This window comes from the organism of the source record quoted next, unplaced genomic scaffold (assembly GCF_019419815.1).
Source record: "Pyrus x bretschneideri cultivar Hongxiangsu unplaced genomic scaffold, Pyrus_bretschneideri_v1 Contig25, whole genome shotgun sequence".
In the NCBI taxonomy this organism is placed as follows: Eukaryota; Viridiplantae; Streptophyta; class Magnoliopsida; order Rosales; family Rosaceae; genus Pyrus; species Pyrus x bretschneideri.
In genome coordinates, this window is record NW_025999557.1 from 3,866,043 (window position 1) to 3,890,073 (window position 24,031).

General features: G+C 37.0%; 2 protein-coding genes and 1 long non-coding RNA gene across 4 annotated transcripts; 2 read left to right on the top strand and 1 right to left on the bottom strand.

The window, feature by feature from the left end:
- Positions 1–4,562: 4,562 nt before the first annotated feature.
- LOC103957209 (type I inositol polyphosphate 5-phosphatase 4) lies at positions 4,563–8,273 on the top strand. 2 transcript variants are annotated; one of them, XR_007259354.1, is made up of 11 exons: positions 4,563–5,052; positions 5,136–5,223; positions 5,648–5,716; positions 5,866–5,953; positions 6,096–6,200; positions 6,292–6,910; positions 6,985–7,178; positions 7,311–7,419; positions 7,692–7,734; positions 7,832–8,106; positions 8,197–8,236. XR_007259354.1 is itself a non-coding variant. In XM_009369329.3 (11 exons), the coding sequence occupies exons 1-10, from the start codon at positions 5,023–5,025 to the stop codon at positions 8,055–8,057; spliced, it is 1,677 nt and encodes a 558-aa protein (XP_009367604.2). In that variant the 5' UTR covers positions 4,563–5,022; the 3' UTR covers positions 8,058–8,106; positions 8,197–8,273. The 2 variants fall into 2 exon arrangements, 1 of the variants encoding a protein (XP_009367604.2); XM_009369329.3 differs by having other exon boundaries at positions 7,586–7,734; positions 8,197–8,273.
- Positions 8,274–9,341, top strand: LOC125478521. Its single transcript, XR_007259355.1, has 4 exons — positions 8,274–8,322; positions 8,615–8,707; positions 8,814–8,965; positions 9,233–9,341. It is a non-coding gene; the product is annotated as an uncharacterized LOC125478521 (long non-coding RNA).
- A 10,462-nt stretch (positions 9,342–19,803) lies between these two features.
- Positions 19,804–22,551, bottom strand: LOC103957211 (pentatricopeptide repeat-containing protein At1g03100, mitochondrial). The gene has a single exon (XM_009369331.3). It carries the CDS (start codon positions 22,236–22,238, stop codon positions 19,881–19,883), a length of 2,358 nt encoding a protein of 785 aa, XP_009367606.2. The 5' UTR covers positions 22,239–22,551; the 3' UTR covers positions 19,804–19,880.
- Positions 22,552–24,031: the final 1,480 nt, after the last annotated feature.

A 24,031-nucleotide genomic window follows, 5' to 3' on the forward strand; every position in this document is an offset into this window, starting at 1 on the left:
GGTTATAGACGAGTGCTAGGTTCAGTTGAGCACATGCACACAGACTGATTTTGATGTGTATTCTTTATAATTTCTGCAAGCAAGGATGGTCAAATTCAACTCAACATGTTAAGTAACTAGTCATAATATTTCTCTGTTGTATAAAGATGAGGCCTAATTATTAGAGATAATTTGTACTCTGACCTTTCGTACCACTTCACTTGTTCGTCCAATGCACACATAAGAGTGCCTCATGCATTTAGGTCCCACACATATCCGTTTTCGTCGACCTAATGCAATACGCTACTCTTATGTAGCCTTGGACAAATGAATAATGTAGCATGGAAGCCACTACTTAAGAATATATGTTTTTAGCATAATTAACAAGTTTAACTTTCAATGAAAAATTTATGTTGTCATGTATATATACTGTGCAAATGTACAAATACATGTCAGAGAATCGACGGACACAGAGTGTACATCAGAAGCCACATGCCCACATCACCCCAAGTACTTGAAGCCCAATCCCAGAGGTGCTTTGGAAACACATCTTATAACAAAAGATACCCACAAAAACACAAATAACATCCAAAACTTTGACACCTTAGATTTTTGGTTAGGCAAAACAAAAGAGAGGATGGGAGGGGCTGCCTTAAGAGGGTGTTTTCAAAGCTGAAAAAAGCAAAAGAAACAGAAAGAAAATCATGTTCTCACTAAGAGAAGAAGATACTTTGCCCAAAGTACAAATCAAAGATCATCCCTTTGACTACCTCGTTTGTCTATCTAGGATTTTTACCTGTTTGATTTTCAAACAAGGAAGAGTTTTCCAACATCCTAGCACTAGAGGTTCTGAGTTATTCTTTTTATTTATCGGTTGAGCATCAAATTCATTATGTGTTAGTCGCAAATGTAGAGTTAAAATCATTATCGACGCACAATTTGAGTTGGATAATAATTTCGATAAATAACCTTTCATACATGACATGTAACTTCAATGGTGGAGCATTTATCTATTCACAATTAGAGTGAGAAACTCATTCTCTTTTTTCTTTTTCCAAATTGAAGAAACAAATCAAGGAGAAAGAGAAAACGACAGTATGAATTTCACCATGCATAACCAAAATTTCATGATGAATGATGGTGGGACATGAGAGTGAGGAAATACATTTTACATCAGCCGGCCATGAACCACAAAGAAAGAGGACCGAATTTATGTACAATTTGACTAAGTTTTCTCTAATAATATGAAGTGGCAGATGGATGTTCCACGTCACGTTTTACCAAAGGATAAGGTACAAGTCATGTAAAAGAAAAGGGAGAGATTGGAGAGAATCATGCATGTATCCACATTCATCATAACTGAATCCGATTAGATGGTGTCCTCTTTGGTCCCACTTTGTTGAAATTTTTCTGTGAGGAAACAGTTACTAGTAAAAAGAAAAGTATTCGATCGAGTTGTAGGGTAGTCTGTCTCTTCCCTCATTTCCTTTTGCCCATCACTCTTTCGTAAGTTTAGCATTTGTTTTTCTCACAGTTCTTGCACTGTCCCAGGGTGACGCCATTTTGACATGCATTAGCCAACGTTTAGGGTCCCTTGATGATATCATCTTGCACCACCTATTCGTCATTTTCTCATTATATCGATCATAATATAAAGAACTAGTCTCACTAGTGAGACTACATGCAATCACTTATAGAGGTTACTCAGTACCTTTCTAATGTGAGACTCAACACTAGCCGACTCAATATACTATGTGTTTGGGTTGGCTCTAATACCATCTGTCACAACCTAGATGCCATATCAACACTACATCCGTACATCGAGCTTGGTAAGACTAGTCACTAGCGAGACTACATGCAATTACTTATACAGCCCAAAATGACCTAGTACTTTTCCGTATGTGAGACTCAACACTAGCCAACACAATATACTATGCTTTTGGGTTGGCTCTAATACCATTTGTCACGACCCATATGCCTTATCAACACTACATCGAGCTTGGTAAGACTAGTCACTAGTGAGACTACATGCAATTACTTATACATCCCAAAATGACCTAGTACTTTTCCATATGTGAGACTCAACACTAGCCAACACAATATACTATGTGTTTGGGTTGGCTTTAATACCATCTATCATGAACCAGTTGCCATATCAGCACCACATCGATCTTGGTATAACTAGTCACTAATGAGACTACATGCAATTACTTACACAATCCAAATTGACCTAGTACTTTTCCGATGCGAGACACAACATTGGCCAAGCACAATATGGGGTGTCGCGGTCATATCTATACATGTATGACTGTATATGAAGGAGATTTGGCCAAATGCCATGCTGGTAGAAAAGTGGGCCGTTTGTATGACAGCTCTATGTGTTTTAGACAAATCGTTGCCAACATATATTGGGGATGGTTGGCTATGAGGGTAGTGGAAGCTTCACTAGAGTAGAGGATTCGATGGGGTTTGTGAGGGATTCCCATTTGGCATTTGGGAGATGAAGACTCTGTAGTTTTCATTGGTGTGTTTAGCTGTCTAGCTTAATAGTTTAATTAGATAACCTTGAAATATGAACAATTAAGTAGTATGATAGGGGAAGAAGACACAGTCTCCCACATATAGCATGTGTGTTAAGATTAGTCAATTAATAAATCAAGCCCGGAGAGCTTAATCCAAGAAATTACTTTGTTCAAGATTAGTGATTAAACAATGTTAATCGATACTTAGGCTCAAAAACCTAGGAGATCGCGTGGGGTTGTGAATTGTGTTAAGCCAGGATTAGGGACTCTCAATTGCCTAGCAAGATCCTACCTTTATGTGAACTAAGGTGAACTAGTTTGGTCCATGTCTTGTGTTCTTGGATTAATTTGAAATATTGAGTGGTTAATTTGGCTCGTGACTTGTATACTTGTGATGTATTGGTACCTTGAAACTTACCAGCAAAATACCTAATTTTGTTGCTCTGTTATTTAACTTTTATTTATTGTTGTATTAACAATGTCATACTCATTCGTAATTAACGAAATATATGCTACTCAACAAGATTTAAACATGAGAGTGAGTGAGAAACATGGAAGAAAGGAGGGGCACTTAAGAACTAAAGAGAAATTATTCATTATTTAACAAGGAAAACTAATAAAAATGGCTTGAAAACTTTGATTTTTAACAATAAGGACAAAATAAAAGGTAAAGTGATAGTACCAGGATTGATTTTTTAGTGTAAAAATATGATTTTTCGTTAAAATAAACAGTACCAAGAGTTTTTCGTTAAAGTTCCCTATTTAATATGATTAATGCAATAATCTTATAACCAAAAAATGAGTGAGAGGGGGCACATGTCCCCCAAGGCATCACCACCCTCCGCCCCTGATATATCATATACCATATCTCTCTTCTTAAACGAGACATCACACGAGGAGATAGACTGAGGTCTTGCATCCCCCAAAAAATACAAATCTAACGTTCAATATTTGCATAAGCAAGTGTTTTTATGAAGGGGGCATTTTTCAAGACACAAACTTTACATTCATCCAAAATATATGAAATGTGAGCTTGCATATTAGCAAGTTGAAATTATCCAAACTGATACCCCCAAAACTGGGACAAATGCCTTGGTTCTCATGGACACAAGTCTTGATGGAGTCAAAAGGGCCTCAATTTTGCATAGCAATGTAACCTAGTGTTCAACTAAAAAGCAAACCATTGAAGGTTTTGAGGAGATATTTGCATGCAATTGCTTCTTAAGTTGGACCACAAACATTCTTCCAATCTCCCACACCTCAGCAATGAACTTCCATTGGAGAAGAAACCCCATTTTTCTTATACAAAAATACACCCTCTATGAAACCCTATAAAAATCTATGGCTATGAATGTCTCAAAGCAAGCACACCACATTGGGGTCAACATTAATGACCTATACAAAAAAAGCCCTCCAAACATTCCTACCAATTGTGCAAACACAATCACGTATTATAAAGTTCGCAAGAAGTCAAGTGTTACTTAAATTTATGTTCTAGTAATATTTCGTATTATTTGTAAGTAAGAATTTTTAAATTCGATTATTGTCAAAAACAAATTCGAACTAAGTTATTGTTAACCTCCCTTCTTATTTCAAAATCAAAGAGATCAGTCAGTACTACGTATTGTAACAAACTCCCAAATGCATTAATCTCTTTTATCTATTTCTTTTGTTGGGTTCTTTGACTGCTTGGGTTTTAGATCAAACCTAACTTAGAGAGAGAGGGGGCAGAATTTAGAGAGAGAAAGCTTGGCAGGGGCAGTGTGGGAAGTTGGGTGTGAGTGGGTGACCAAATATAATCCAAAGCCACAGCCCGAGTGCCCATTCTCCCCAATTCCCAAGCAAAGGGCTGGGTCGGCCTTGGACTTTGGGGTAAAAAGCCTCTCGACACACAGAGCCAAGCTCACTCCTCTCTCTCTCTCTCTCTCTGTCTCCCCTCTCCTTCCTCTCACTCTTATACCACTCCACTTTATTCTCTCTTCAAAATTCGATACTTTGCTCTGTACCCATAACGAGGTTTTTCTCACAGACAACTCCCACACTTTCACTCTCTCTCTCTCTCTCTCTTTGTCTTGATTTATACTTAGAGGGCTGTGTCCTCCTCCTGTTTCTTCCCCTTCGAGTTTCCTCTGTTTTTTCTCCTGCCAAACACAGACGAGAAGTGCAAGAGGAAAGTACCTCTGTTTTTTCTCCTGCCAAACACAGAAGAGAAGTGCAAGAGGAAAGTACCCAGTTGGATATTTCGGATTTTAACTTTCTATTTGGAAGCCGGGAAAATAAAATGCCCATTTGGGTTCTCTTCATTGATTGAGAAACAAGGGGCTTTTCCCACTACCCATTTTTGTTCTCTTCTTCTCCTAACCAACTCACTGAGCTTTTCCCATTGTTTCCCGGAAAAAAACCAGAGCTTTTGAGCCCATTTTTCTGGGTTCTTTTTGTTCTTCTTGGGGTTTAATTTTGTTGGCCTTCTTCTTCTTTCTCCATCCGCATTACAGACATCCATTTATGAAGCGGTGAAACAATGAGAGATGAGAATTCCAAGAAAAGCAAGGTTCGATAAAATGCCACCACTTTTCCAATTTCTTCTGCATTTTGGTTCTGAGATTGCTGACTTTTTTGAGCTAATTTCTGAAGCTTTCATGGCCCAAGACACTGGTCAAAAAATGGTTCAACATCAAGAGCAAAGCCGAGGACTTCGATGCAGACGACGCCGTTTACGGAGGTTATTGTCACTTACATGCATTGATTTGGATTTTATAAGAGTTTGGGATTTCTGATTTGGGAACCTTGGATTTTACATCAAGATAAAAAAAAAAAAAAAAGGGATTTCTCTGCATTTTTAGATTCTTCTTTGCTCTGAACACTCCTGCAATGCTCTAATCTGCATCACTGCAATTTTGGGTAGAGAAAATTTCAGATTTTAATGGACCCTGCAGCTTCAAGATCTTCCATTTGTTTTCTTCCTCTTTTCTGCAGCAATTTCTTTTAATTATTATTAATATTATTATTTTCTTCATTTATTTTGTAACTTGAAAAATGTTCTTATTGTTTTGTTTTGTTTTCTTGTGGTGGTTTTTGAATCATTTGAATGTATCAACAGTGGAAAAAGCTCAGCTTTAACAACTTTATGGGGTTATCTTTTTCAGGTGTTGATGGAGAGTGGAGGAACAACCATTCAGAGAGGGAGGCATGCACAATCAAGAAAAGCAAAACAGGTTCAGTTCTAATTATTCAGTTTTTGCTTTGGACCACAACATTCTTAGCATAAAAAGATAATCATGCTTTCTGTTTAGAGTCTCCTAATTTTCTGGCCAATTCTTTAGTCTTTGACTAATCACCTCTTAAACCCCAACTAAATCCACAGAAAGATTGAGCAAGAGGCATTCGGATAGAATCCGGCGGGGTAAGATTGATATGGAAGCATCACAGGTTACAGATGTACATAATTACAGGTATGAAATGAAACCAGCATTGTCTTGTAAATTAGCTGTAATTAAGCACTTCTTCTTTGTGGATGAAGAGGTTTAAACAGAAATTTTCGGGGTAAGAGCCTTCTCTTGTATGTGAGATTTATGGTGTTCAATGTGGGCACAGGATCTTTGTAGCTACATGGAATGTGGCTGGAAAATCTCCTCCGAGTTGTTTGAATCTCGAAGATTGGCTTCATACCTCTCCACCTGCTGATATTTATGTTCTTGGGTAGGTTCTTGCATATCTAGATATGTTCTCTCTAATCTGTGCAACGTTTTTGTTTGGTAATAGAATCCTCATCCATCCCTTTGGTTCCCAGGTTCCAAGAAATAGTTCCTTTGAATGCCGGCAATGTTTTAGGCGCGGAAGACATCGCGCCAGCTAAAAAGTGGTTAGCTCTTATAAGGAAGACTCTAAATAATCTTCCTGGAACAAGCGGTGCTTTCCATACACCTTCGCCAGTAACTGATCCAATTGTAGAATTAGATGCGGACTTTGAGGGATCGGCAAGGGAGAAGGCATCCTCTTTCTTTCATCGCAGGTCCTTTCAATCCTTGAGCCGCAGCATGAGAATGGACAATGACATGTCAATGCCGCAACCCAGACTTGATAGGCGATTCAGTGTTTGTGATCGGGTTATGTTTGGGCACAGATCAAGTGATTATGATCCCAATTACAGATGGGGTTCCTCTGATGATGAGAATGTACCTGGTGATTCACCTGTTGTGACACATTATTCACCAATGTCCAACAGTGGGTCTTTCTCAATGGAGGATAGAGATAGACAGCTAGGCCACTCGAGATACTGCTTGGTTGCCAGCAAGCAAATGGTTGGTATATTTTTGACAGTGTGGGTAAAAAGTGATCTTCGAGATGATGTTCGCAATTTGAAAGTGTCTTGTGTTGGAAGAGGATTAATGGGCTATCTCGGAAATAAGGTACACATTTTTCTAATGAAATATATTTCGTACTTCCAGGAGATGCAGCAATCTTATTGTCTTGAGTTTTCCAGGGTTCAATTTCCATTAGCATGTCTTTGCATCAAACAAGTTTTTGCTTCATCTGTACTCATCTCACCTCTGGGCAAAAGGAAGGAGATGAACTTCGTAGAAATTCCGATGTCATGGAGATCCTTAGGAAGACAAGGTTTCCCCGGGTTAATGGCATGGGAGATGAAAACTCTCCTCAGACTATACTAGACCACGAGTAAGCCCCTGTGTTTGTTGAATTTCTCTAATTATCTGCTTATCTAAGTTTTGCCGTTCTTTCTCTTTGAAGTTTAAAATTTCTAAGAAACTAGCCTTGGAGAAAATTTTAAAACGAAGTTTCCTTGTGCAGTCGAATTATCTGGCTTGGGGATTTGAATTATCGCATTGCCCTTTCTTACCGCTCTGCAAAAGCTCTTGTTGAGATGCGCAACTGGAGGGCATTGTTAGAGAATGACCAGGTATGCAACCTATTACACTACAAGCACTGTGCTTTTCTTTCAAATGTGTTAATCTCGTGTTCCCCCATGGGACCAAAAAGAAAAGGAAAGAAAAAAAGTGTTGTGGTCTTTTTTGACTTGCTTTAGAATGGCTTGTATCTGAAATTTTGATGGATTATACTATCAGCTACGAATAGAGCAACTAAGAGGACGCGTCTTTGAGGGATGGAATGAAGGGAGGATATATTTCCCTCCTACATACAAGTATCTAAATAATTCAGATCGGTATGCAGGCGATGATAGGCACACCAAGGAGAAGCGAAGAACTCCAGCATGGTACTAACAACAAATCTCTTGTAGAAAATTTTTCGAGAGGAAATCATTTAGTTTTTTAGATTATATGAATATCTAAACATACTTTATGCATGTGAAGGTGCGATCGTATATTATGGTACGGAAGAGGCCTCCAGCAACTGTCTTATGTTCGTGGGGAGTCAAGATTCTCAGATCATAGGCCAGTCTACGGTGTATTTCTGGCAGAGGTTGAGTCTATTAACCGTAGCCGAATCAAGAAAAGTATGAGTTGTTCCAGTTCCAGAATCGAGGTAGAGGAGCTGTTGCCACACTCCCATGCATACACCGGCCTCAATTTCTATTGAAGGGTGGCCTGTCCCTTCTGAAGCAGAATTTACTGCACTGTTACATCAGGTTATTATCCTATGATCCGGTTTACTTACGTATTTTTAGAGTTCACTTTATAGTTTATAATTGAATCTAACGTTCACAGTCTGTAAACAGGAATTCCTACGATTACAAAACACCATAACCGAAACACAAAATTATCCGGAATTCCAACCCCATTTCACCTCCTCAATACAAAATTATCCGGAATTCCAACCCCATTTCACCTCCTCAATCATTCAGGTACTTTTCACCATCTTCCCTCATTTTAAACAATCCCTCAGCATTATTTCCGATAACACGAGCAAAGGGTTTTCTTTACCGCACAAAAAATGTCATTGTCATGAAAAAGATCGAATCTTTATGCCAATAACGCTTCCAGTAATCTCCAGTTGACTTCCTAATCATGCATGAAAATATCGAACATGTACTGCGCATATTTTTTTCGAAAGCATGGGCATAAAACGTGTCTTCTTTCCCGATTAAAGTTGTATTGCTGAGAAGATCTCTTTGTCTTGTTCTTGCTTCTTATCAGTTGAAAATCTTCTGGTCCCCAAATTGCAAGTGGGCACAAAGCAATTGCTGATGGTGATAAAGACAGACTGTTTTGCCCACAATCCAGAAGAAGGTTGGCCTCTCACTTTCTTTCCCTTTTCACAGTTTTTGGCTGCAATTTCCTACATTCTTCTTTGTCTAATTCTCCCCATACTTTTCCTCATCACACACACACACAGAGCAGGCAGGTACAAATTTTGGGTGAATTTGTTGACACCTTCTAAGTAACCCCACACGTTTACAGGTTTTAGTTCTTTTCATCCCCAAAATTTCCCAATTGGCAAATTTGGAAGTTTCTGGCTTGGTGGATTTGAGTGATCTTGGTAATCAGGTAAGATTATGGAAATTGAATGTTGCTTTTGACTTTATTGAATTGTTTGGGTTGAAAATTAATCATAACGGAAATGTCATTGCAGCAGTATTCTAAACTAATCAAAAAGTTTTATGTTGAAAGTTAATAAATAGTCATAGTAGCGCGTGATTGACTTAAAATACTACTACATTGACATTTTCGGTATAAGCAAATTTATCTCTTAAAAAGAGCTTGAAACATTCATAAGAATCATAACTAACTAGCTTCTTGATTTTCTTTTTGTAGGATGAGCTGACCAGGGTTTGGCGGCGCCACCAAGTTCGTTTGACATCTAATCTGTTGACTAATTATTTTTGAATAAAAAAATAAGATAAAATCATTGAAGTTTTCAGTGTAAAAAAAAAGTAGAGGAGAAAATCATTAGTGTCAAGCTTAGCTTTATTTTATTTTTTTATTGAAAAGTGAAGTATTTGTATAAAGAACAAAGAATTCCGTCTGAATAAGTTTATTAAGTTTGGATAAAAAAAGGCGGGGAGGATGTCAGATAGTTGACAGTCTGTATTTTATTTTTCACGTCAAGTCTTTATAATAATGAATCTTAAACATAATTGTTTTGGAAACTTAGAACTAGATTGTTACCCATAAGTGAAAATAATTATTTTATTTTATTTTGTCGGATTGGGTACAGAAAAAAGTGGTGAGATGTGACAAGATGTGATGGATACTCATTACTGGTGAATAAAATGGGAGAAGTTGAAGGTCTGCTGATTGATTTAAAATTTCTTTTTTCTGTTGCTTGCTTCTAATGATTTTGCCTACGCAAATAAACAAATAATTTTTACTTTTTGCTCTTTTTTTCACCAATCTTTGGGTCTTATGGTTGTACCAGAATAGGAAAAAACAAATTGATTCGTGAGGGCAACCCTATAGAACGTGGGTTTCCCTAACCTACAACAATCTTCTCAAAAGTCTTCTCTATAGCACGGAAATACTGTCACATTGATATTTCTTGTTAATCATATAATTATATGTATAAGTTTATCTTCACATAACGTTATATCATTGAAACGAGACATCACAAGGATGATGTACACCTTTCATGTAAGTTGTTGTCCTTCAGCTGGTCATTATGTTCAAATTCCAATTGTACCGCCATGAAACAAAAACAACTTACATTTTCTCAAACAAACTTAGAACATAGTTCGCTCGTTCTATGTGAGAAGTCACGTGTATCAAATTGTGTTTTGTATGCTTATGATTTATCTTTTGTATGTGGTCTAATATCCTAGTGTATATGGTGTTGGGTTTTAATCTATGCGTCTTGGGTTGTGTTGGAAACATGGCCCAATATACTAACACTATGTTTGGATGAGGGAAATAAACATAGAATTTTGGTAAAAGTTAGAATTTATAAATTGACAGGCACAAATTCTCTTGTTTGGATTCATAAACATAGAAATTTAGAATTTCCGCGTGGAAAAAAAACTTGGAATTTGGGACCTCCAAATCCCAAGTTCAAATTCCATGTAAATAGGTGTCATTTCTCAATTTCTATGATTGACAGTTTAAAAATAACAAATTCCGTATTCAGTTCCATTGTTCTTTTAGGTTAACCAAACAAGAAAATTTACAAATTCTAGAAAATAAAATCTCGTCATTTCAATTTCCGTCATTTTTAAATTCCTTAATAATTTTAAATTTCTTCACCCAAACATAGTGTAGTGTCATAATACAAGTAGTTTAAAAATTGAGAGTTTTAACGAAAAACTCCCGGTAACTGTTCACTTTAACGAAAAAAATCACATTTTTGCTCTAAAAAGTCAATCATGGTACTATTCACTCACAACACCTTTTTGTCTTTTTCGTTAAAACTCAAAGTTTTTAAATCATTTTCATTAATTTTCCTTTAAAAAAAATCTTCAAATATTCAATTACTTATATTATGATACTTAGTATACCGAATTGTATTCCAACACGCTTTAATATCTCTTCGCAACTTGAAGTGCCAATACAAAGAAAAGTGGGAAGTAAATGTACTTTTTGTAGACTCTGGTAGATCAGATTTCAGACCTGTGTCTGCAGATATGGGTGCAATTTATTGACCAACAACAACCCATTTTTAGTACGTACACGTTTTCAAAATACAATTTAAATTCCATCAAACCAAAAAAAAAAAAAAAAAAGGAAAAAAAAAGCCAAATCTCATTCAATATCATTTGAGCTAAAACTTTTACTCACCCTATCCAATTTATTTCGAGTCGAAAACAAATTCCTTTTATAATGCGTTTAATTGCATTTTCTGTCCAATACAAATATATAGTCTATCTGATTGACAATATGTCGTCTGTAAATTTAAATGCGGTTAACTTAAACAACTACGAGTATTTTTTTAAGGTTAAGTACAAAAAACTACCTAATCTTTTAGGGTAATTCAAAATTAGTCTCAACCTTTTAAAACATTCTAAATAACTACCTAACGTTTTGAAAATTAGACATTTGGTAAGTCACTAGGGACTTTACCAGCATTAAATGATGACGCTACTAGCATTAAATGATGAGGTGGACAAACACTAAAGTTGGGTTTCACTAATCGATGCCTTTGGAGTTCTAATTTCTCAAATTGATCAATTTTAGCTAAGTTAAACCATAAATTTGCTTAGCTAAATAATTTCATTTTGAAAATTCAGATTTTCATAGATGACTTGAGAGTTAACACAGGCTTAATATTTGTTTACGTCATCGTTTAACGATAGTGAACCTAATAGATGTCTAGTTTTCAAAATTTAAAGTAATTATTTAAAATGTTCTAAAAAGTTATGACCAATTTAAGATTATGGTAAAGATTGAGTAGTTATTCAAATTTAAAACTTTTTTTTTTATGTTAATTTCATAGCATGGGATGACAGACACTCACTGAAAAAGTTGGAAAATCAAACTCTTAAATAAATATACGAACTTCAAGAAAGAAATAAAATAATAGGTGCTTGTACATTCCCAAATAAAAGAAGAAGAAAAAAATATTAATTAATTGTAGTGACCAATAATACTGCTAGAAGGTGTCATTTTTCCGGGAGATTTTTTAATGTGGTCAGAATATGAGATGGTACATATGTTATTATACAAATAATAGGATATATGTAATAAAAAATTAATAACTTAAAAAATTAAACTTCCTATTACTTATATAATAACACGATGTACCACTCGTGTTCCAATTACAATAAAAAATTTCTTTATTTTTCCATATGAAACTTTGTTGCAGTGTTGGAAGTCTGGTCGGTTTTTACCGAAAGGTGAAAAAGGTTAAAGTTTAACTGAAATCCGCGCGCATGAAAACGGCCCTTGTTCCCAACACCAAGACCCGTCGCCGTCTCATTGGGTTTTCCGTGCTCCACTGAACCTACTTTCCTTTCTTATCTCACTCGCTCAATGTGCGCGTGCACCACGGTCTGTTTGGTTTTGGAACTTATCCTCATGTTTCAAATTCATCATACTTTTTGTTAGTTTTCCACCATTAAAACGGATGAAAATAATCTTCAATTTGACGGAAGAATTGGCATATCTTACAATTTAGGAGAACTAAAATGTTTTAGAAAACTTAGGAACGACAGTTTGTGAGAGTGTTTGACATGCCAAGTGGTTAAGCTTTTTGACCAAAATAGTATATGGGATTGACATAACTTCTCATTTTGATTTTTCAGATTGAAAATCAATAGAAGCGGTCTCTGTGTTAAATCATTTTGATCATTCTATGAAAAATCCGTCAACACTATCGTTAAATTGTCACGTGAGCAACCACATTTTAAAGAGTAATTTTGTCAAACTAAACATTTTTAGTTGAAATGGTTCTGAGATTGATATAATTCTTTACTTTGGTTCATGAGCTTGTCCATCATAAATTATTTTAATCATTATGTAAAAATTTGTCAATATCTGAGTTAAACTGTACGTGAACGTGGAGTAAGCTGAAATGAGCAATATATAAGGGAATTGATGGACAGAGTGAAATTTCCAGTTTGATGTACGGTACGTGCTGCTGGCGGTGACGGGGTCCGTTTACACGTGGCAGTAAGCTGGAGTGGGGAATGTAAAAGGAAATTGGTCGAAGTGACAAAAATGTGGCCTACAAATTCTGCCCATGTGGCAACTGGACCTGGACACATCATTCAAGTTACGGAGATTCCCTGCTTCCTGTTATGATTCTTTTTTACTTTTTTCTTTTCTTTCTCGCAGCTGTTCTACATCAATTTTTAAAAGTAAGTGCAAAAATAATAAATATTACGTACACTCATATGTATTTCATAAGTTTGAAGTTATATATGCAAGGACGGAGTCAACTGGGGCCCAGTCGAAGCGGATGCTCGATACAGTTTTGTGGGAAAAAATGTACATGCTTGTGACAATAATAAAATGTTTCACTAGCTTACTTGTTTATAACATTAGCATCAACTTTTCTAGTTGATAGTACTGCCAACGTTGAAATAGCATTTTCGTTATAAAGTTTTTGAAGAATCGATTGAGAAATCGAATGAGTAAATGATAATATGAGTATTTTAATAGAAAGAGCTAGATATATGAGTCAGGAGAATATTGTGAAATTTCTCAAATCCACCATTCTTCTGTTGGAATTAGGAGTTGGATGTTTTTTTATCATGAAACATGAGTCGGAGAATACTTGGTGTCTTTCATGGGAATGAGTTTCGTACGTGTAATATACAGCTTAACACATATAAACATTTCTTTTAATACATTTGACGAGTTATTTCTATATATGTGTGCTGCATGCAATGCTCTTTTGTTCCTTTGCGGTAATGAGTCGAGCAGTGTTCTTTTGTCTAAGGAAATATTGGCGCATGTGTAGCCCATCACTGTATGCTACTGTAGTAGAGATGACTGTAATTTGTACATCTACAGAGGGTTCATTTCATTCATATCAAAAGAAAGAAAAGAAACAGCAAAGTCGAAGTGTTGCACAAATCTCGATGAATTCATAACTTCAAAGACAAAGTTGAGCACAGGCTGCACGCATAAGCAATGCAGTACACGGTCAGTGGAGCAAGGAATTTACTTTGATCAAAGCTTTGCTTCCTGTTTCTCAGTTCTGGCCAGGATTTCTGCTTTTGTATTAATCCGAATTAGTGAATTTGGTGCTTACTTGCAGTTAGTTAAACAGTTTGGCAAAAAGGCTTGGAAATTGATCTAAACTACGCCGAGAACTATTCAAATTTAGGACATCTAGGAGCATACTATTCTAGCTAACTTGAATAAGTCTGTGTGTGAGAATTTTCTCACCAAGCTTAACCTAATAAGCTTTTGTAGAAGTGCTTAATAGTAAAGAGGGGAGGCAGAAAATCCAAGTGGGGTGAGGGGGTGACACATTTGGTTTCTGTTTTATGAAGCAAACCAAATTATCTTGCTTTTAAAAGGACACAGAGTCGTCTAAGACACCGCAAAACCCTGGACAGATTTTGAAGAAGCCTAAAGGGAAAAAGTGAAGGAAGGGTTCACCTTCCTACACGACCATCCTGCGTACTGATCTCTGTCTTTGCATCCTAACAACATACGATGTTTGGCGTAACATTGGATTAAAAGGTCGAGTTGATTAAACACTTTTGTTTTGTGTTGGATTTTGGTATCCCATGTCCAGTTACCAATCGCCCATGACCCGAACATTAGTCTCGAAATTTTGTCTCCAAGCCTCACGTCTTGCGTCTAATAAGGTAACGAGGTCGAATGAGTGAGATTGATTTAAGAGATATTCTAAAATCACAACAACAAAACATTAGGTTACAGATTCAATAAACTAATTTACTATAAATCAATTACAATTAACTTATCTGTATAAGAAGAATCGGCGCGTCATAAGAACTTAAGACGATGCAGCATTACAAATTTAAGACATGTTATAAGTTGAATGGATATAAATCATTTAATCCCACATAGGTACATTCACAAAAGTGTTACGCTGATGGATATATGAACCGACTACGTACTTAGATATATTGTCGACGAATTTACAGTCCTCATCAATTGACTGGACATCGATTCAGGGAGAATCAATCATGCTTCTTGATAACCCGAATTCAATCCTCTTTTGTAGTACCCTATCGGGAACAAGTTAAGTCGAACCTCCCTACCTCCTTCAAAGATAGATGTCCTGAAGGGCGATACATGACCGCCATCATATGCTAGTTGATGTAAGTAGAGAACCTATTCATTAAAACCGAAAATAGTTATCACGTTAATTTTTAAGTCCTTTGAAAACGGATGGTCAAAATCGTTACCCTATTCAAATTAACTATAATCTATTAAAGCATAGATGTATCGATTCGATCCAAATATCTTAAAAGCATCATAAGCAGCAGCAGCAGCAACAGTAGTCATGATGACCAACTACATATTTTCTGCACCTGCATGATGTATATATATCATTGTAATTTCAGTGTTTTGTCATGATCAATATGCCTGATGCAATGCAACATTCAATCATTTACTTGCTTATGCTGCAGCTGCGTCATGTGGTCCTAGGTAGCTTTGGTTCTTCCTTTATACATACGATCTAAATGATGACCTTGCACATATATGTTGCACATGACCAATCACTACCGTTATCTGAAACCACATTTGTATCACTTTAAACAGTATCAGATTCAAGAGTGACAAGAAATCATGCTAGCTAGCTACTTCTTCACTTTTTCCTTTTTGAATGGGTTTCAAAATTTGTTAAACGACAATACTATCCTACTTTCCAGAAGCGAGGAAAGTCCTCCTTTGATCCTCACTAATGTTACATCATATATTTCACCATATAAATATTATAACCGGTTCTTCTTTCACCTTAAGTGGTCTCCAATTCTAACGCAAGTGTTCTCCTCTTCTAGATGAAACATTTTCTAAACGTGGAATTTTTCCAAGAAATTCTGACAATATTTGCCGCACGCTTGAAGATGGCACGAGGGCATGTTCTCAGCATGTGTTTTTTTCTCAAAGTCCCACCCAGTCAAAGTTATGGCCTCAAAACCCTACTCATCCCACGCCATCATCAAACTATTGATTTATAATTACAATGCACACAAACAAAAATTCCACTTTTCCCACTTTTCAAAAACCCTAAGAACCCTAGAAACCCCAAAACCCTAGAAACCCTAAAACCGATGAATACTGTGAACAATTTCCAGAATCCAGACAGCAAAGTGCCAAAACACAATGAGAGGATCGATTCGGAATAATGAAGTGTGTGTGACGCACTAAACCCTAAACTCTAATCTGCATTTACTCATTGTCTGGAAATATTGACAGAATGATTTGGTCTTAAACATGGAAGTGGCAATGTCTCAGGAGATAACTTCTGAAAGCTAATAAAATCTAAAGCTAGATATAGATAGGATGATATGATCGGAGAAAGTACAAAACTGCAACGTTTTGACTGATGTCATGGTTACTTAAGAACTTTTTTTAATTAGGGTTTTGGGGGGAAATTAAAGTCATTGTCCATTGCTTGTTGTACAAGGCGTCAGTGCTGCTGGCTGCTGAGGACGACTCAGTGCGTCAGACGCACACGATGGCTTGCGATGATCCAACGGTCAACACTAGTCATCAGAGGCAGAGATTAATTACTCACTGTCTACAATATTTGTGATGGTGATATCATCGTTAGTGTCATATTTGAAGACTAATTAATTGGCATCTTCTATATATTAACTTCCACGTGCACACCCTCTTTCTTCAGAAGTATCGAGGCTGTAGCTTCTTCAGTCAGCCATGGCAGTCTTGGCAGACCCTTCTCGTGTTTCGAAAATTTTCCACCTCGTATTTGAAAGACGTCACTCATCACTCATCGCTTTAATTGTCTCTGATAATTCTGCAAGTGATTTGGGATTTTAGGTACGAGTTTAATTAATCACTTTTGTGGCTAATCATTTTGCGATTGAATAGTGTAAAAAATCGAAGTTTTTTTTTATTTTTTTATTTTATAAATGAAAATGGAAGCACAATTTTGTTTTCAAGTTTTTAACGGTACATTTCATCAAACATTTAATGTTTTGGTTGTCCTTTGCCAAGGCATGTTGTGCATTGTGTTCTGTCGAGATCTCTACCAATTGCCAAGTGATGCCGATTAGTCATGCTGATCATACATTTCATCAAACACTTAATGGACACACAAGGTCTCGTATCAACATTTGAAGGGCCCCTAAAGGACATGCCTTGTGTTTTTTCCAGCCTCCGAGTCCCAACGTGGATCTGTCAATAGACTTAGTGATAACCAAACTTGCGTGTAAACTTGAACCTAGACATTTGAGTTTACTAGTCGTGATACTTATACTTTTCTTTTATGTCTTGCCCTTCAAAGATTTTCGTTATAAGTGTCATTGTGTCACAAAAACATGGATATATATTCCTTGTGACAACCAAATTTACTTCACGTAAACCGAACCTAAACATCGAGTACACCACTTCATTTCATGCATCCTCATACATACTTATTGAGCCTCGTCCTTAAGGGAATCTCATGATGAGTGTTATAGAAACGCTTTCGTAATCCATAATTGGGCTCCAGAACTTATTACCTCACATTGTTCGATTGGTCTCTAGAGCTTATTAACTCGAACTTGAAAGTCCACAATAATTGGGCTCTAGAACATAGTAGCCCAATGAGTAACTTCAGTGGGCCATAAATCTCTACAAGAAATTAAACCTGATGGGAGGATGGTGGCTACAAGAGTACTAGGCAATATGGATCCCTTATCCAACTTAGTAAATTGAAGAAAATAAATACAATTACCATCCAATCTTTTTATAAAATGTTCAGATTCGGAAATTTACGGATTTGGATTCGGAATACCCATGGAGGAAACGGAAATTCCGTTCCAGCTTGCATTCCGAAGTCTTACATAAGATGTTTCAGTTCCACCATAACCACAAAAACAAAACACCGAAATAATAAATTTAACGATAAGTTGAATGTGACAATCTAAATGTACAAGACCAACCATTGCTAAGTGAAAAGTGCAATGCCAATCTCAAAAACATGACTTCCATCCACCGCCTGTGTAGCGCCTAGCTAGTTTCTTCAGCATTCACATTGTATGTCATGCTGTACATGGTTTTGCATCACGCCGCGAAATTAAATTCGGAACACATCAAATTTCAATAAGTTTGCTGCCACAGGCATATAAACAACTTTGCAGTAATGTATAATTCACATATATTGTAGACGGAGAATCGTAGTCATGATTGAGAAGGAAAACAGGGGAATTCAAACGGCAGAACAGATGCAAAAATAATGAAGAAGAAGAAGAAGAAGAAGAATCATACATCACAACAACACAAACATTTTCCCTTTTTACTTAGTTCCTTGGATTTTCTCAGCTGCCAAACAGAAATTGTGCAATCACACAACGAAAATAGTAAAAGAGAAGGAGAAGGAGAAAAATTATAGTTCACAACTCAAAAAATTTCTTGCTTTTCTCAGCATCCAATAGAGATCAAACAATTACACTATGAACTTCTTACTACAACAATAATTTTCAATAACAAAAGGAATATCACATAAGTACTATTCTAAAAATCTTGGTCACTGCCACTGCCACTGCCTGATTAATCCTTACGTTTGAAAGTCAATAAACTCTAAGAGACTTGTTGAATATGAAGACTCATTATATATTTGTTCGCATTTTTTTTATTATGTTCTAATGGAGATTAGTGTTTTATTGATGAAAGCTTTTATATTAGAAGGATGGTTGAATAAAAATGTGAAACGGTATTGGTTTAGTTGTAAAAGCAAGATCTACAAAGATTCTTCACTCAATAGTCTAATTTGGGGTGAATAATTTTGGCAATTTCTTTACACGATATGGATAATTTTGGCAATTGGTTTTCTCAAATTCTTGCTTTTGATAAGTTCACATAGTGCTACTAGTTCATGTGTTATAGTTTGAGTGAACTACATGGTTAATATTGAGAAGTTTCAGCGTACTGTCACATCGTCACGTGATATTACTAATTCACTTATATTATATTAAACCAATCTAGTATTATTACCAGGGGCGGATTGACTTAGGGGTAAGCGGGGTCAACTGACCCTCCAAACTCCTGTAAATCTCCATGGATGACTTGGATGCTGCCCCTTTGAAAGTTGGAGTTGCCCTTCATATATGCCCTTCAACTGCTTGATAAAATGCGTTAGAGAGGTATTGCCCCTTTACAGTCTAGTCCTAATATTATTTACCTCTGACTTGTTTGTTGATTGTGATTACAATTGTAGGCAGAAAAAAAAGAACCAAGTAAAAAACTATCCAAAAATGCAAAGTAAATGAAATGGTGATCTCAGAGAATAACAAAGCATCATCATTCTTGGACAAACATATTAATAGGATATAATGATATCAAACATTGTTAGTGTGTTCAAGATAAGTGTGTTTCTTTGTTAAGCATTCATATGGGAGTAGCCTTGGAATGTGTTAGTTACCCACACAAATGAGGCATTAATAGGTGTGCAATATGCATTTCCAAATGACTTCAGACCTACCAAGATTTGATGAAATGATGATATACATGCTATTTCTATTTTAAAAAAATTATGCGTTGGACGTTATTCTTATTGACCCCCCTAATATTTTTTCCTGGATCTGCCACAGATTATTACAATACCTTAGGTTCGTGACAAATCAACATGTGATTCACTTATACTATAATATATAAATTAATAAAATCTATTGAAAAATAAAAACCCGTCACAAAATATTATATTGAGTGGTTTCATACCTAATTATACTAGGACATTTTGTGATAAAATCTCAGAGGTAGTTAAGTTAGAGAATATATTAGTGCTGGACCGTTGAGTGAACTAATTGACATAAGCAAGCAAATCATACTTTATTAACTTGATTAGGCTAAAATTGAGGCATGTATGAAGCAAATAAAGGCATTCTCTTCAACAAACTCCAACCCAATTCTTAAACGCCAATGCAGCCTCCCTCTTTTTATGTTGGGATTCTGTCTGGAATTTTGGAGCCTTGCCTTTGTAACTTGTTCTATGGTACTTCAAGAAAAGCGTCCGGTACTTGTATTTGTCGACAAACATCTTCCCTTTCTCCATCATCTCCACAACTTCATTTGCTCGGCTGAAAAATCCGCCCCTCACGAAGGTGTAAAGAACCGAATCCAGGAGCTCCTGGTCGAATTTCATTGAGGTGGCAGCAGCAATGGACTTCATCTCACCCCACAACTCGGTCACTTCTGTATACTTTCCTCCTACAGCAGCATAACCAGTTACCATAGAATGGAATGTTTGTGCATTTGGGGTGTACCCGAGGCTTCTCATCTTCGTCAGCGCCTTCTCAGCGTCTTGCATGAGTCTCTTCTTGCAGAAGAAATGGATTACGTTGTTCCAGTCGTGAACCCCGGCATCGGATTTCTGCCCTTCCTTGATTTCCTGCAAGAGCTTTACCATCAACTTAGGTTCACCGTCCCCTGCACATTCATGTACTAGCCTCTCGAACTCCTGATGGCCAGCTTTTGGTATCTTAGCCTCCTTCATCTCTCTGTACAAATGGAGGGCTCCCTGTGTATCATTTTGAATAACCCTCGATTGGATCAATGCCTCATAAGAGCTTGAGTCTAGCTGGATCCCGGCTTTACGGGCATCTCTTAAAAGTGATGCTGCATTTCCCGCTTGCTTTGCTTGACAATATGCTTTTAAAAGAGAGGAGTATACAGCTGAACCGGTTCTTACACCAGCCAAAAACATCTCATCGAGAAGGTCATGCGCCTTGTCTAACCATCCAAGTGATATGCACGAATTAATTACATGAACCAAGGCTGAATCGTCATTGGATGCTGGGGAATCTTCTTTGTCGGCCTTTATAAGAAACTCTGCCAAATCCTTGGTCTTGTCTGCTTCCAGAAACGCCTTGACTAATTTCACGAAAATTTTTTCAGTTGGCTGGAGGATACCGCGGTCAGTTGTTACCAATTTGATTTGGCTCTGCAACTTAGCTAACACTGCACCAAGTACTTCCTTTGCATCAGTCTCAAGTCTCAAGAAATTTCTGTCCCTAGAAAACTCATCATAAGATACTAACGGGCTACTTAAACCATTATCTTCATAACCATTTGATTCTACATAGCTTGAACTTTTACCGGACAGAGATCCCGGTCCAAGAGACTTGTTGCCCTTTCCAGCAGCATCAAATACCAGTGTTGCTACTGCAAGAGAACTTCGTGCTGCTTTTGCCTTCCTTAGCATTTCCAAGACCATGTTGGATGCAGAATCTAGATCCCCGAATTTCAAATGGCAAGTCAACAAGCAGTTGTAGAATTGCCGATACTGGATATCGGTAAGGTTGTGGGCTTCATCTATGTATCGTTGAAGTTTCGTAAGCTCATCTCTTCGTCCATTTCTCTCATATACTTGTGCCATTAATATCAACAAGTTAGCGTCCATTTTGACACCAACTCGAGGCATCATGTCAAGGATCTGCTCGGCTTTCCTAGTTGTCCCAAATATGAGACAGCCAGCCAAAGCGACATTGAAAGCAGTAGTATTAGGCTTCATAGCAATCAAAGGTGCATTACACTTCTTACGCGGATCGATCCTGTTATCTTGGAATAGGTAACCTATCTCGAGAATCAACTCTGCAGCAAGGTAAGCCCCTTGAGCTGTTCGAGACATGTAAGCCAAGATTGCAGACCAGGCAGCAACAGGGGGAAACTGTTCCATCTCTACCATCTTTCTCAAAACAGTCGACGCAGGATTAGGTAATCCGGCTTTGGCAAGCCCAAAAGACAGATAAATCAGCGTTTCCTTCTCTAACAAATTCAGTTTACTTTTCTCAATAGCATGTTCTACCAGCCCGTACGCCTTCTCCAGCCACTGAACATCAAAGCTTTCCACGAAACTCGTTACGAGCTCATTCATAACGGATTTCCTAGGAAACCCTTCCATCTGCATATGCCGCTCATGCAACTTCCAAGCATCACTTAGTCTGTGCTCATCAATTGCATTCTGTATCTCCAAAGTTAACTTAGCCGGGTCTCGAGCCTGGACCAAGATTGTTCCCGCCATAGTAGAAAAGAAGCTTCCTTTAGGTGTAAGTTTATCATCTCGGACTTTTGACTTGGCCAAAGAAGAAGAGCCGAGAAACCCACAAACTGACCTGGCACTCGAATAAGCTCGAAGATGAGATTCCGATATCCGAGCTACAATACAACTAGCATTAGCAAGTAGAAGATAAAGAACAGATGGGCAAACTGAAGTTGTCCGATAGCTGAATTTCTTCATACAAAACATCTTATCCAGTCAAAGAAAAATTACCAATCAACTCACTACCCGAAAATCACCAGAAATTCTACCCAGAGAAGCAAGTAACCAAAGACATTGAAGCGGCCAACTTCCCTGAGGCATTTTATCAAGCAGGTGGTGATCGACTGAGGTTGAAAGGAGAAGCACGTCGCATTGGACATGCAAGAATAAGTTCAAGTACTAGAAAGGTGGGCATGGTTACTGTTACTTTGGCGTCGGCATGTCGCCGGAGTTGGATGCAAAGAGCCTGGCAGAAGAAGAAAATGAAATTTTGAATATCACAGAGGGAGAGAGAGAGGAGGTGTCGAAGTGAGCGAGGGAAGAAGGCGGGTCCAAAGTTGTAAAATGTGAAAATATGAATTTTCTTTTAATTGGATAGGTTCAGGGAAGGGGCAGAAAAGGAAAGGACATTTTGGTATGAGTGTGCAGAAATCATTTATTAAGAAGAAATTGCAATCAAATTATATTATAGCATGACCCAATGACTATTTCAATAAGCTATTAAAATATGAATAATGCATGTCTACTCAAAGATAAATAAGAACTCATACTCAAAACTCTCCGCGTTTGAATTATGAAGCTTTGTGTTTATGATTAGAACTGTTCATATTATAATTCACTTAATAAAGGTCATCTTTGAAAAAAAAAATATAAATAAATACAAGCAAGGTCGTTTGGACAATTTATTGTAGTAGATACGTCGACAATTCGTAATGCTTTTACCAATTCCGTTTATCTGTTTTTATACAATTCGATGAATAACCAACCTTAGTTATATTGACTTTTTGCAGAGGTGAGATATAATGATTTATAATATAAACTGTTCATATCGTAAACATAGAGTTTTGTTATCGGCAAAGAGCAATTTTAAGTATGAACTCCTACTCATGCTCACTGGCGGAGGAGGTAAGGGACCAGGGAGTGCCTGGGCCCATCCTGGTAAGGGACCAGGGAAGCCATGCATCAACCGCAAAGCCTATTCCAAAGAGTCAAGTTTCAAAAATCTACTCAACGTGAATTTGTTAGTGATTACCAAACTTTATTCCAGTTGGACGCTCACATTCTCTCGAAGCTTGAGCGAACAAGGACTAGAAAGTATGTTGATAAACTGCTGGAGAAAGAAGTTTCTGCTAATCCAGAGGTTGGAGGCATCTGCGGAGAGAGTCGTAGAATTGGAGACGAGAAGTTGAAGAATCATACGTAACGGTTCAGAAGTATCGGACGAGGAAAGCATGCTAGCGGTGGATTTAGAGTAGTGAGATTGTTAGCAAGTTTTTGGAGAAACCCATCCAGTTCTTGAGGAATCGTGAGGGGGACTTGGAGGAGTAGTTGAAGGAAGTGTAGTTTCTTGTGACTATTCTTGAAGAGTCCTGTTTGACGGAGAAGACAATACGAATTCATGGCTAGCTAGCTGCCTCTAACAACTATTCTTTTATGTAAGGAGATTAAATTTGTAGATTAAATTTGCAAACTAAATGATGTGTTGCCAATTATAATTAAGCACATTAATCAACACTTAAGTAATAATTCAATTATCAATTTCCATAACATTTAGTTATCACATTTAGTCTCCCTAACATTACCCCCTCTCCCTCTCTATATATATATATATATATTCTTGCAATGCCACAAGATATTGATTTGTTTGTAATGAGAATATAACGGTGAATTACAAGCAGAAAAGGGGATTAAACGAATCCGCACCTTTTTTTTTTTTTTAAATTTTAAAGTTAATTGTTTAGGCCCATTAACGCTTCCTGCTCTCAATAATAGAGATGTAC

What these genes read in the sequence shown, in the direction of transcription:
- LOC103957209 (XM_009369329.3), top strand. Translation starts at nt 5,023, where the DNA reads ATGAGAGATGAGAATTCCAAGAAAAGCAAG. An exon ending in ACAGATGTACATAATTACAG is followed by an intron (nt 5,954 to 6,095) that starts GTATGAAATGAA and finishes ATGTGGGCACAG; the next exon opens with GATCTTTGTAGCTACATGGA. An exon ending in CATTGTTAGAGAATGACCAG is followed by an intron (nt 7,420 to 7,585) that starts GTATGCAACCTA and finishes TTATACTATCAG; the next exon opens with CTACGAATAGAGCAACTAAG.
- LOC103957211 (XM_009369331.3), bottom strand. Translation starts at nt 22,238, where the DNA reads ATGTTTTGTATGAAGAAATTCAGCTATCGGACAACTTCAGTTTGCCCA.